The sequence below is a fragment of the Piliocolobus tephrosceles genome, chromosome 4, assembly GCF_002776525.5.
Source record: "Piliocolobus tephrosceles isolate RC106 chromosome 4, ASM277652v3, whole genome shotgun sequence".
NCBI lineage: Eukaryota > Metazoa > Chordata > Mammalia > Primates > Cercopithecidae > Piliocolobus > Piliocolobus tephrosceles.
Genome location: NC_045437.1, coordinates 155,204,198 through 155,218,849, shown reverse-complemented (window position 1 = coordinate 155,218,849; position 14,652 = coordinate 155,204,198). Strand labels below are relative to the sequence as shown.

At 42.9% G+C, this 14,652-nt stretch overlaps 1 protein-coding gene across 1 annotated transcript in view; it reads left to right on the top strand.

Moving 5' to 3' along the window:
- The window catches only part of SEC24A (SEC24 homolog A, COPII coat complex component), a 90,996-nt gene that overhangs the window by 14,002 nt on the left and 62,342 nt on the right, over window positions 1-14,652 (top strand). The window contains exons 3-7 of the mRNA XM_026454496.2: window positions 4,127-4,300; window positions 8,523-8,600; window positions 11,926-12,086; window positions 12,356-12,528; window positions 13,953-14,059. Of these exons, the coding sequence (XP_026310281.1) occupies window positions 4,127-4,300; window positions 8,523-8,600; window positions 11,926-12,086; window positions 12,356-12,528; window positions 13,953-14,059 (693 nt within the window). The remainder of the gene's footprint in view (window positions 1-4,126; window positions 4,301-8,522; window positions 8,601-11,925; window positions 12,087-12,355; window positions 12,529-13,952; window positions 14,060-14,652) is intronic.

Sequence of the window (14,652 nt, the reverse complement as noted above, 5' to 3'; positions counted from 1 at the left end):
CTCCAGCCTGGGCGACAGAGCGAGACTCCGTCTCAAAAAAAAAAAAAAGATTAAAGTTGCTTCTAGAAACTTAGGTTTCTTTGTGGAAATCTTCTGACCTGCAGTTACTAGAGCCAAAATTCTTCATGTTACTTTTGTTCTAATTCATTTGATACCATGAGTGAGCATCAGTCACTTGAAATGAATGAATATGGTGGCACACCTAAATCACTTGAATGAATGAATATGTAGTCTCAGCTACTTGGGGGACTGAGGTGGGAGAATTGCTCGAGCTCAGGCAGTTGAGGCTGCAGTGAGCTATGATTATGCCACCGCACTCCAGCCTAGGTGACAGAGTGAGACTCTGTCTAAAAAAAAAATTGTTAAAAAAAATGTTATCCGTATTATTTTCCAGGTTCTATCAAACTTTGATATCATTATCTGTTTTTCTGTTTTGCTTTTTATTTTTTAGAGATAGGCTGTCTCTCTGTTTCCCGGGCTGGAGTGCTTTTTCTCAATCCTAGCTCACTGTTGTCATCAAACTCCTGGACTCAAGCTATCCTCCCGCCTCACCTCCCTGAGTAGGCGTGCCACAGTGCCTCGCTAATCTTTTGTTCTTTATTTTTTTGTACAGACAGGGTCTTACCCTGTTGCCCAGGGTAGAGTAGGGTGGCACGATCAAAGCTCACTTAACTGCAACATAGCTCACTGTAACTGTTGACTTCAAGCGATCCTGCTGCCTGGAATTCCTAAAGTTCTGGGATAACAGGTGTGAGCCACCTAGCCAGGCATGTGTTATCTTGTTTAATCTTCATAACAATCTCTTAGAGATCTAAAGTATAAGACTTGAGTAATGTGCCCAAAGCCACAATAAAGTAGTTTGGGAAAACATGTATTTAAAAACTAAGGGCCCCATCCTGGCTAACATGGTGAAACCTTGTCTCTACTAAAAATATAAAAACTAGCCGGGCGAGGTGGCGGGCGCCTGTAGTCCCAGCTACTCAGGGGGCTGAGGCAGGAGAATGGTGTAAATCCGGGAGGCGGAGCTTGCAGTGAGCTGAGCTCCGGCCACTGCACTCCAGCCCGGGAGACAGAGCGAGACTCCGCCTCAAAAAAAAAAAAAAAACTAAGGGCCAGGCATGGTAGCTCACACCTATAATTCTAGCACTTTGGGAGGCCGAGGCAGGAGGATCCACTTGAGGCCAGGAGTTCAAGACAAGGCTGAGCAAAATAGTGAGACCCTATCTCTATTTTTTGTAAATAATTTTATTTAAAAATAAATAAATAAAAACTGTTTAAGAGTAGGTATAGCTTCTCTTAAAATGGTACACTATCAATCATCTGAAATTTCTTTAGCTATAGTAGAAACCCTCAGAGTACCTTGTCTCCACTACAGATTTGGTGAGAGAAACATAAATAAGTGCTGAGGCTGGGCGTGGTGGCTCACGCCTGTAATCCCAGCACTTTGGGAGGCTGAGGCGGGTGGATCACCTGAGGGCAGGAGTTTGAGACCAGCCTGGCCAACATGGTGAAAACCCCATGTCTACTAAAAACACAAAAATTAGTCAGGCGTGGTGGCACGTGCCTGTAATCCCAGCTACTCAGGAGACTGAGGCAGAAGAATTGCTTGAACCCGGGAGGCGGAGATTGCGGTGAGCTGAGATTGCATCACTACACTCCAGTCTGGGCGACAGAGCGAGACTACATCTCAAAAAAAAAAAAAAAGTGCTGAAACTTATGAAAGAAGGGAAAATAAAAACGTATAAACTAATAAAATGAGCCCAAAAATTAACCTTCTTTTTTCTCATTTGAACCTTAAAAGAACCTTCAAATTCCTCATATTTTTTTTTTGTTTTTCCAACTCATAACTGATGGTTGGTACCTGATAGTCTGGTAACAAAACTGTGATTATCTAGGTTATACTAAGTTTTTAGTTCATATATTAAATTTTCCTGAATTTTTTTGATAGGCCACCTTTAAACATCATTACACTCATTTAGGGGCTGAGATGGCAGACTCTGAAACTCTAGCTATCGGTGTCATAAAAATTATTCAACTTAAAAAAATGTTCATTTTATGAAATATGTGATTATCTGTTCAAAAACAGTCTTCTAAAAGCTGTGAAAATCTCTGTACGTTTACTTTTATCTGTTAAACATTAGGTTGTCAGTTGTTACATCTTTGTGGCCAGATGTATCTTACACTCTTGTTCATGCTGAGTTGGCAATGTACCTTGCCCCTTTGTTCCTTTGACTTGTCTATACTGCCATAGATATGTGTGACCACTTCTTTGATAAGGGAGTTACATGGCAATAATCTTTGTCTTCAGTTTTGTCAACAGGCACTGATAGTCTTGTTAGGAGTTGTAAGGTTCAGTAATAGGCAATTTTTCTTTTGTTTTTTGAGATGGAGACTTGTTCTGCGCCCAGCCTAATAGGCAATTTTTCAACTTGATCCTGGAGAATTTAACAGTATTGGTGAAACATTTTGAAAAATTTCAGGCCGAGCGCGGTGGCTCACACCTGTAATCCCAGCACTTTGGGAGGCCGAGGCGGGTGGATTACGAGGTCAGGAGTTCGAGATCAGCCTCCAGCCTGGCCAATATGGTGAAACCCTGTCTCTATCAAAAATACAAAAATTAGCCAGGTGTGGTGGCATGCATCTGTGGACCCAGCTGCTCCCGGAGGCTGAGGTAGGAGAATCACTTGAACCCGGGAGGTGGAGGTTGCAGTGAGCCGAGATCGCGCCATTATACTCCAGCCTGGGGAACAAGAACGAGACTTCGTCTCAGAATAAAAAAAAGTGTTCCTTCTGCCTCGGTCTCCTAAAGTCCTGGGATTATAGACATGAACCACTGTGCCTGGCCCTGTGTTTTTATTTATTTTTATTTATTTATTTTGAGACAGAGTTTCACTCTTGCTGCCTAGACTGGAGTGCAGTGACGAGATCTCAGCTCACTGCAACATCCGCCTCCCAGGTTCAAGTGATTCTCCTGCCTCAGCTTTCTAAGTAGCTGGGATTACAGGTGCCCACCACCACGCCTGGCTAATTTTTTGTATTTTTAGTAGAGATGGGGTTTGACCATGTTGGCCAGGCTTGTCTTGAACTCTTGACCACAGGTGATCCACTGCCTGGCCCGGCTCTCTATTTTTAGTCTCACTCTAAACTTAGTTGATGTTAATGGAACAAACTATGTTGGTAAACACAATTAACAAAATATTACAAAATTAATAACATTAAAATTTTATTCATGTTAATTTGTACTAGAATATGTCACATGGCCTATTGAACCTAATGATCAGTTAATGAAAAATTAATAAACAGGGCTGGCCACGTACAGTGGCTCACCATGCCTGTAATCCCAGCACTTTGGGAGGCCAAGACAGGAGGGTCACTGGCGCCCCGGAATTCAAGATCTGCCTGGGCAACAAAATGAGACCCCCATCTCTATTATATTAAAATTTAAAGTAATAATAATAAAAACAAACAGGGCAATGTATCTACTCTAGAAGTGATTTAATCCAAATTTTATATTTACTCTGCTTTAATAATTGACAGGTACCTAAGAGGCCTGGTAGGGGAGAGTTAGAAATTTGTAAAATACGGGGCGGGCACAGTGGCTCACGCCTGTAATCTCAGCACTTTGGAAGGCCAAGGTGGGCACATCGCCTGAGGTCAGGAGTTCGAGACCAGCCTGGCCAACATGGTGAAACGCTGCCTCTACTAAAAATACAAAAAATTCGCTGGGCATGGTTTCGCGTGCCTATAGTCCCAGCTACTCAGGAGGCTGAGGCAGGGGACTCTCTTCAACCCGGGAGGTGGAGGTTGCAGTGAACTGAGATAACGCTATTGCACTCCAGCCTGGGTGACAAAAAAAAGAAAAAGAAAAAAAAGAAAGAAAGAGAGAGAGAGAGAGAGAGAGAGAGAGGAAGGGAGGGAGGAGGGAGGGAGGAAGGAAGGAGAAATTTGTGAAATATGCATGTAGATTGAAAAATATTACAAATTTAGGAAGTTAACATGTTTCTGATAACTCTTTGGTGATTATAATTTAAATGTAAGTTTAGAAGTTACTCAGCTTTGGTAAAAGGCGGTTTTGGCCAAAGTCTTGAGTTTTTAAGTAACGTGTGAAAAACTGATGTTTCCATAGGTTCTTCTGTACCTCCCTTAGTGAATCCACCTCTGCCTACAACTTTTCAACCAGGAGCTCCTCATGGGCCCCCTCCAGCTGGAGGCCCACCCCCAATAAGGGCCCTCACGCCCCAGACATCATCATATAGAGATGTACCCCAGCCCTCATTTAATTCGGCTGTCAACCAAGAAGGTAAGTGAACCAAGAAGCAAAGTCAAGTCCTCGAGTTTTGACTTAGGGTAGAAAGATGAATATTAGCTGAATTCTGTGCATTAAAATCACAGTTTTTCCAGAAAATCTAGTTTTGGTTAGGGATGGACTATAGGAATTTACAATTTAAAGTTCCTCAGGAATTCCATTACCATCCGCTAGACTGTGACTACTACTATTGGGAAAAAAGCTTTTAGCGTTTTGTTACTTTTTTTGTTGCTATGCAGATTTTTTAAAAATCATGGCTATAAAGTCAGGTGGCTTTTGGAGGTGCATGCAAGAGAAGAATTACTACTTTTCTTGACATGACATTAGAATGTTAGGAATATCCTTTTAAAATATTGACCCTTTTCATTCAAGATGTATTTTGATTGCCACTATTATTGTAAATGTTAACACATACTTATGAAACTAAATAAAAGTCATTTATACAAGCAGTGGAAAAATACAAGCTTTTGAAGTTTGATTTTCCCCTCCCTTAAATCAATGTCAGCTACATGTAGTTTTATATAAGTAAAATATTTTAAAGCATCATCTTGGGATGTAATGGAAATAAAAGTGTTCATTTAAATAAGATATTTTGTAAAATAAGAAATTTGGTTTTAGGCTGGCGCAGTGGCTCACCTCTGTAATCCTAGCACTTTGGGAGGCCAAGGTGGGTGGATCACTTGAGGTCAGGAGTTTGAGACCAGCCTGGCCAACATGGTGAAACCCCGTCTCTACTAAAAATACAAACATTAGCCAGGCGTGCTGGCACGTGCCTGTAATCCCAGCTACTTGGGCAGCTGAGGCAGAAGAATTATTTTTGATTTTAGCAGTAATATAATCATTGCAGCAAGATGTAGAAATAGGGAAGCAGATGAGGGGGTAAAAACATTGCCCATATTATACTACTGAATACAATCAATATTATCATTTTTGTGTTTTCTTCTAGCATTACATTAAGTATTGTAAGTAGGGAAAAGAATAATGCTAGCATTGAGTAACAAGGCCAGGCGTGGTGGCTCATGTCTTCAATCCCAACACTTTGGGAGGCCGAGATGGGCACATCACCTTAGGTCAGGAGTTTGAGACCAGCCTGGCCAAGGTGGTGAAACCCCATCTCTACTAAATATACAAAAATTAAGGCCAGGTGCGGTGGCTCACGCCTGTAATTCCAGCACTTTGGGTGGCCAAGGTGGGCGGATCACCTGAGGTCAGGAGTTCCAGACCAGCCTGGCCAACATGGCAAAACCCTGTCTATACTAAAAATACAAAAATAGCTGGGCATAGTGGCAGGCGCCTGTAATCCCAGCTACTCAGGAGGCTGAGGCAGGAGAATCGCTTGAACCTGGGAGGCGGAGGTTGCAGTGAGCCAAGATGGCACCATTACACTCCAAGATGGCACCATTACACTCTTGTCTGGGTGACAAGAGTGAAACTCCATCTCAAAAAAGAAAAAAAAACAAAATCCAAATTAGTCAGGAATGGTGGTAGGTACCTGTAATCCCAGCTACCTGGGAGGCTGAGACAGGAGAATGGCTTGAACCCGTAAGGCACTCCAGTGTTGCCCACTGCACTCCAGCCTGGGCAACAGAGCAAGACTCTGTCTCAAAAAAAATAAAAATAATAAAAAATAAAAATACAAAAATTAGCCAGACATGGTGGCATGTGCCTGTAATCCCAATTATTCAGGAGACTGAGGCAGGAGAATCACTTGAACCCAAGAGGTGGATGTTGCAGTGAGCTGAGATCGCACCACAGTACTCCAGCCTGGGTGACAGAGTAAGACTCAGTCTCAAAAAAAAGGAACAAAATGATGAGGCATTGTCTCATTGGTTGCCACAATATTACTTTGAAAATCAAGTTACAATAAATATTTAAATAAGAAAAAAAAATTTAAAGAGATACAGTTTACTCTGTCACACAGGCTTGAATGCAGAGGTGCCATCATAGCTCACGAAAGTGAGTCTCCTGGTCTGGAACTACAGGTGTGTACCACCACAGCCAGCTACCATTTTATTTTATTTTATTTATTTTTGAGACATAAGTCTCACTCTGTTGCCCAGGCTGCAGTTCTGTTTCCCAGGCTGCAGTGCAGTGGAAGAATCTTGGCTCACTGCATCTTCTGCCTCCCAGGTTCGAGCAATTCTTGTGCCTCAGTCTCCTGAGTAGCTGAGATTACAGGCATGCACCACCACACCTGGCTAATTTTTGTATTTTCAGTAGAGATAGGGTTTTCCCATGTTGCCCAGGCTGGTGTGAACTCCGGAGCTCAAGTGATCTGCCTGCCCTGGCCTCCCAAAGTGCTGGGATTACAGGTGTAAGCATCCACACCTTACCTACATTTTTTTTTAATTTTTTTTTTTTTTTTTTTGAGACGGAGTTTTGCTCTGTCGCCAGGGCTGGAGTGCAGTGGCCGGATCTCAGCTCACTGCAAGCTCCGCCTCCCGGGTTTACGCCATTCTCCTGCCTCAGCCTCCCAAGTAGCTGGGACTACAGGCGCCCGCCACCTCGCCCGGCTAGTTTTTTTGTATTTTTAGTAGAGACGGGGTTTCACCGCATTAGCCAGGATGGTCTCGATCTCCTGACCTCGTGATCCACCCGTCTCGGCCTCCCAAAGTGCTGGGATTACAGGCTTGAGCCACCGCGCCCGGCCATTACCTACATTTTTTAACAACTAAAAATAATTCACAATATGCTGAATGTTTTTGTTTCTGCTAAAAGTTTTACTGTGATTTTCTGTTACAAATTCATGGCTAAAGTCATGTTGGTCTTGGAAACTGAAAAGAAGTTACTGACTAAACCATTAAATTTATCTACTTTGTGTTAATACGGTCATTGAAGTTAGCAGTTTTGTACTTAGGTGCTAGAGGTTAATACCATTCACTGAATTTAGTTTCTTCTGTTCCTGAATTAGAGCTCATACTTAGTAGAGGTAACTGGAAATAAATATTTAGTTCTCATAAACAGATGTCCCTGGCATTTGTCTTTAATCCTGTATAATTTTGGGAGAAGAGATGTTAAGATGTTAGTTCTATTTTAGTGGTTGTCCTCTGGACTTAAAGCAGTTGTTCTAATTCATTTGTATCATCTTCAAATTAATTTTGGATTCTACTCTCTTTGTTAGATATTTTGAAAATAAGGGCTGGGCACGATGGCTCATGCCTGTAATCCCAGCACTTTGGGAGGCCAAGGTGGGCGGATCCTGAGGCCAAGAGTTTGAGGCCATCCTGGCCAACATGGTGAAACCCTGTCTCTACTAAAATACAAAAAATTAGCCGGGCGTGGTGGCACATGCATGTAGTCCCAGCTACTCGGGAGGCTGAGGCAGGAGAATCCCTTGAACCCGGGAGGTGGAGGTTGCAGTGAGCTGAGATCGCAACACTGTACTCCAGCCTGGGCAACAGAGCGAGACTCCATCTCAAAAAAAAGAAAAGAAAATAAGGTCTTTGTTCCTCATAATTTTACTTTCTTTTTTTGTTTGCTTTTTGAGATGGAATTTCACTCTGTCGCCCAGGCTGGAATGCAGTGGCACAATCTTGGCTCACAGCAACCTCTGTCTCCCAGGTTCAAGCAATTCTTCTGCCTCAGCCTCCTGAGTAGCTGATTACAGGCACGTGCCACCATGCCCAGCTAATTTTTTTTTGTATTTTTAGTAGAGACAGGGTTTCCCCATGTTGGCCAAGCTGATCTCTAACTCCTGACCGCGTGATCCGCCCACTTTGGCCTCCCAAAGTGCTGGGATTACAGGCGTGAGCCACTGCACCTGGCCTCTTTTTCTTTAGGTAGTTTTTATTCTGATAATTTTTTTTTCATTGTGTACGGCTCCTTAGAGGTTTTTAATGCAGCTCTCACAACTGCTGAAATCTTTCAGATGGTACATAATTTTACAAACTTCATAAAGAGCCATCTTTTGCTAGAAGTTATTTTGGTGGAGTAGGTTTTGAAAAAGCCTTGTTATTTCGGCCTTTGGCTTAGGTACAATGCAAGGTGAAAAAAGACTCTTTCCAAAGACTCATGTTTCCTTTCCCTGAAGTTGCAGCTAAATTACTTGAAACTATTATATATGTAAAAACTTGGATTTTTGATGTTGTTAATAGGCTGTAGTTTTAAATTATTTGTTGTTTAGAAAATTATTTAAAATTTTGGATATTAGTTCAAATCATACAGAGATTGTAATAATCATTCTAATTAAAATCTTGTTGATGAACTTCCTTCTTAGGTATTACATCAACTACCAATAACGGATCTATGGTGGTCCACAGTAGTTACGATGAGATTGAAGGAGGTGGCTTATTGGGTGAGATGCTATGAAAGTTTTTTTTTTTAATCTCTTTTTTCTAATTATAGAAATAATATGTGGTACTTGTATGAATATATAGGAAACTAAGAAGGTAAATTCATGATCATGTAGCCATACATACTATTAACTTACTTATTTATTTATTTATTTTTTGGACACAGGGTTTCACTCTGTCGCTCAGGCTGGAGTGCAGTGGTGCGATCATGGCTCACTGCAGCCTTAGTCTCCTGGACTCAAGCAGTCCTCCCACCTCAGCCTCCTGAGTAGCTGGGACTATAGCCATGTGCCACAATTTTCAGCTTTTTGTTTTTGTTTTTGTTTTTTGAGACTGAGTCTCACTCTGTTGCTCAGGCGGGAGTGCAGTGGCAAGATCTCGGTTCACTGCAGCCTCTGCCTCCCAGGTTCAAGTGACTCTCCCGCTTAAGCCTCCCAGTTAGCTGGTGTTAGAGGCACCTGCCACCACACCCTGCTAATTTTTGTATTTTTAGTAGAGACAGGGTTTCACCATGTTGGCCAGGCTGTTCTCTAACTCCTGACCTTAAGTGATCTGCCCGCCTCAGCCTCCCAAAGTGCTGGGATTATAGGCATGAGCCACCATGCCCAGGCCCTGGCTAATTTTTGTATTTTTTGTAGAGTCAGGGTTTCACCATGTTACCCAGGTGGCCTTGAATTCCTGGGCTCCAGCAATCTGCCCATTTTGGCCGCCGAAAGTGCTGGGATAATAGGAATGCGCCGCAACATCTGGCTCTACTATTTAACATTTTTTATTTCTATGCGTTAGATTTTTTGTTAAGTTTTTCTTCTTGTCAGAATTGGGATCATGGATTTATTATTAGTATGTTTTGACTATAGAGTACTTTCAGAATTTTTTTTCTGTCACCCAGGCTCAAGTGCAGTAGCACCATTATACCTCACTGCAGTCTCAAACTCCTGGGCTCGTGTGATCTTCTACCTCACCCTCCCGGAGTAGCAGTGACTACAAGCATATGGTACCATGCCAGGCTAGTTTTTTTATTTTTGTAGAGATGGGGGACTGGGTCTCGATATATTGCCTGGGCTGGTCTCGAACCCTTGGCTTGAAGAGATTCCTCCTGCCTTGGTTCCCCGATTTGCTGGGATTACAGACATGAACCACCTCACACGGCCCATTTAGGAATTTTTTTTTTTTTCCTGAGACAGATTCTTGCTCTGTCACCCAGGTTGGAGTGCAGTGGTGTGATCCTGGCTCACTGCAACCTTCAACTCCCTGGTTCAATCGATTCTCCTGCCTCAGCCACCCAAGTAGCTGGGATTACAGGCACGTGCCACCATGCCCAGCTAATTTTTGCATTTTTAGTAGAGATGGGGTTTAACCATGTTGGCCAGGATAGTCTTGATCTCCTGACCTTGGCCTCAATCCACCTACCTTGGCCTCCCAAAGTGCTGGGATTACAGGTGTGAGCCACCTCGCCCTGCTAGGATTTTTTTTTTTTTTTTGAGAGGTGTCTCGCTCTGTCGCCCAGGCTGGAGTGCAGTGGTGTGATCTCGGCTCACTGCAAGCTCCGCCTCCCGATTCACACCATTCTCCTGCCTCAGCCTCCTGATTAGCTGGGACTACAGGCTTCTGCCACCACGCCCGGCTAATTGTTTGTATTTTTAGTAGAGACTAGGTTTCCCCATGTTGGCCAGGATGGTCTCGATCTCCTGACCTCATGATCCTCCCACCTCAGCCTCCCAAAGTACTGGGATTACAGGCGTGAGCCACCACGGCCAGCTGCTAGGATGTTTTAATTAAAGTTGTTTTAAATTAGAATTTTAGTCTGAATACAAAACTTAGTACATGATATAAAAGTAAATTAACTATTCTTTTGTTGGGTTTTTTTTTTTTTTTTTTTTTTTGAGACGGAATCTTGCTCTGTCGCCCGGGCTAGAGTGCATTGGCCAGATCTCAGCTCACTGCAAGCTCCACCTCCCGGGTTTACGCCATTCTCCTGCCTCAGCCTCCAGAGTAGCTGGGACTACAGGTGCCCGCCACCTCGCCCGGCTAGTTTTTTTGTATTTTTAGTAGAGACGGGGTTTCACCGTGTTAGCCAGGATGGTCTCGATCTCCTGACCTCGTGATCCACCTGCCTCGGCCTCCCAAAGTGCTGGGATTACAGGTGTGAGCCAGCGCGCCCGGCCTTGGGTTTTTTTTTTTTTTGTAACAGAGTTTCCCTCTGTTGTCCAGGCTGGAATGCGGTGGGCACAATCTCGGCTCATCTCCGCCTCCTGGATTCAAGCAGTTCTACCACCTCAGCCTCCCAAGTAGCTGGTACTACAGGCGCATGCCACCACACACCCGGGTAATTTTTGTGTTTTTTGGTAGTGATGGGATTTCACTATGTTGGCCAGGCTAGTCTCGAACTCCTGACCTCAAGTGATCCGCCCACCTTAACCTCCCAAAGTCCTGGGATTACAGGCATGAGCCACCACACCCAGCCAATATGAAAGTAAATTAACTGTGCAAACTAGTTTTCATGTCTACTACTATAGTATAAAATATTAACTGGTATAAATCTATTAAGAAGATTTTTGGCCAGGCACAGTGACTCATGCCTGTAATCCCAGCACTTTGGGAGGCCAAGACAGGCGGATCACCTGAGGTCAAAGAGTTTGCGACCAGTCTGGCCAACATAGTAAAACCCCATCTCTACTAAAAATACAAAAATTAGCTGGTGTGGTGGCACGCACCTGTAGTCCCAGCTACTCGGGAGGCTGAAGCAGGAGAATCACTTGAACCCAGGAGAGGGAGGTTGCAGTGAGCCGAGGTTGTGTCACTGCATTCCAGCCTGGGCGACACAGTGAGACTCCATCTCGAAAAATAAAATAATAAATAAAATAAAATAGATTTTAATCATTGCTATTACTTTGTTACTGGTGTTTGTCTTATTTTACAAAGTTGATAAATGAAAGTATTAAATTATCCAACGAATTTTGGAGTTATAAAACCTATACTTTATTAGATTTATGTGTTGATTTAAAGCATTCTGGGCCAGGCATGGTGGCTTACACCTGTAATCCTAGCCTGGACAACATGGTGAAGCCCTGTCTCTACAAAACATACAAAAACATTAGCCAGGCATGGTGGCACACACCAGTTGTTTCAGCTATTTTGGAGGCTGACATAGGAGGATCACTTGAGTCCTGGAGGTTAAGGCTGCAATGAGGTGTGATTGCGCCACTGCACTGCAGCCTGGGCGATAGTGAGACCCTTTTTCAAAAAAAAAGTTTTGTTTTTTTTTTAAATAAATGAATCAAGTATTCTGGAGTATAAAATAGAACTTAAAAGTTACCTTGTTTCTAGCAACACCACAGCTTACTAACAAGAATCCCAAAATGAGCCGAAGTGTTGGATATTCATATCCCTCCTTACCGCCTGGTTATCAGAACACAATACCACCTGGTGCAACTGGAGTGCCACCGTCTTCCTTGAATTACCCAAGTGGGCCACAAGCCTTTACTCAGGTAAACTTTTTGGGATTTTCTTTACCCTATTTCTCCATTTGGTTTAAACTGTATACACTTGAAGAAAGTTTTAGGAAGATATATTATACATTTTTATAACCAATTAGAATAATAATGGATATTTCATAAAGCCTTTGTCTTTATACGTTTTTCCAGAACCAAAAGATTGGCCAAGAGATCTAGATTGCACTTTTGTTATTTACAGAGAAATTAACCACTTCCCTACACACTTAATAAATGTTACTTACTTTGAAATTATATATCTGTAGACTCCCTTAGGTGCTAATCATTTAACCACAAGCATGAGTGGATTAAGTCTACATCCAGAGGGTCTAAGAGTTGTCAATCTTCTTCAAGAAAGAAACATGCTTCCGTCAACACCTTTGAAGCCTCCAGTTCCAAATTTACATGAAGACATCCAGAAACTCAACTGTAACCCAGAGTAAGGCTTCAGATGTGACATTGTGCATGTCGGAAAAGTTTTCTAGCTTATTGCAGGGGGCACATCAGATGTTATGAATAAGCTGTACAAATTATTAATTTATGGAAGTTCTGGATACAGAAGATAGAACTCTTTTTTGTTTGTTTTTTTGAGACAGTCTCGCTCTGCCGCCCGGGCTGGAGTGCAGTGGCGCAGTGTCTGCTCACTGCAAGCTCCACCCCCAGGGTTCATGCCATTCTCCTGCCTCGGCCTCCCGAGAAGCTGGGACTACAGGTGCCCGCCACCACACTCAGATAGTTTTTTTGTATTTTTAGTAGAGACAAGGTTTCACCATGTTCGCCTGGATGGTCTCAATCTCCTGACCCCATGAGCTGCCCGCCTCGGCCTCCCAAAGTGCTGGGATTACAGGCGTGAGCTACTGCACCCGGCCAGAACTCTTTTTTATTTATTTATTCTTTTTTTTGAGACGGAGTCTGGCTCTGTTGCCCAGGCTGGAGTGCAATTGCCTGATCTCGGCTCACTGCAAGCTCCGCCTCCCGGGTTCATGCCATTCTCCTGCCTCAGCCTCCTGAGTAGCTGGGACTACAGGCGCCCGCCGCCACACCCAGCTAATTTTTTGTGTTTTTAGTAGAGACAGGGTTTCACCGTGTTAGCCAGGATGGTCTCGATCTCCTGACCTCATGATCCACCCGCCTTGGCCTCCCAAAGTACTGCAATTACAGGCGTGAGCCACTGCGCCAGCCCAGAACTGTTTTACTTGTTTACTTAATAGAGATTTGAAAAGTCCTACCTCAAGAAATAGAGATGTAACTCCTGAACTGATTTTTTTCTTATTGGCTCTAATGAGATTATGATATTCATTATCATTATGGTGGTTACATTCTTTCTTCAAAATCCAAAGTGCAGGGATTTGATTCTACATAATCCTTTATTTGATGTCATTTAAAATTAATTTCATAACAAACATAATACCTTTTCTTCCTAAAAACTTACCATAAGCTTAAATGTGTGTGATCAATAATTTCTGATAAATTAAATTTGGTATCTTTAAATTGTATTTAGAATCTTCAGCAAAACTGAACTTTTAAATAAACTTTGCAATTTGGGCCATCACCTAAGTTTAATTTAATTCCAGTGTCAACTAGGCTTACAAAACAAAAAATAAGTCATTTGATAGTTTAGACTGTTTTACACACAAGCCAAGAAGAGACTATATTTTAGTTGTACAATATAATCATCCACTCTATTTCTGCATAGGACTTAGATTTAAATATTTAAATAGGATAAAATTTTAGAGAATCTATTGAAATATTTCATCTGTAATCTGATCCAGTATTAAAATGTATACCTTTTAAAACTTTGTGGTTGTTTTGTTCAAAAATAATCATAGCAGCAACTGATGCATACTCTTTACTTTGATATAGGTTATTTCGATGCACGCTGACTAGCATTCCTCAGACGCAGGCCTTATTGAATAAAGCCAAACTTCCTTTGGGGCTGCTGCTTCATCCTTTCAAAGACTTAGTGGTATGTTTCTTTTCTTTTCTTTTTTTTTAGACGGAGTCTCCCTCTGTCGCCTGGGCTGGAGTGCAGTGACGCAATCTTGGCTCACTGCAACCTCTGCCCTCCATGTTCAAGCGATTTTCCTGCCTCAGCCTCCCTAGTAACTGGGATTACAGGCACCTGCCACCGCGCCTGGGTAATTTTTGTATTTTTAGTAGAGGGGGGTTTTACCATCTTGGCCAGGCTGGTCTTGAACTCCTGACCTCGTGATCCACCTGCCTCAGCCTCCCAAAGTGCTGGGATTACAGGCATGAGCCACCGTGCCCGGCACTTTTTTTTTTTTTTTTTTCTGAGACGGGGTCTCACTGTCGCCCAGGCTAGTGTGCAGTGGTGAGATCTCAGCTCACTGCAACCTACACCTCCTAGGTTCGGGCAATTCTCTTGCCTCAGCTTCCTAAGTAACTGGCATTATAGGCACCTGCCACCACACCCAGCTAATTTTTGTATTTTTAGTAGAGATGGTGTTTCACCATGTTGGCCAGACTGGTCTCGAACTGACCTCAAGTGATCTGCCCACCCCACAAAGTGCTGAGATTTATAGGCGTGAGCCACTGCACCCGG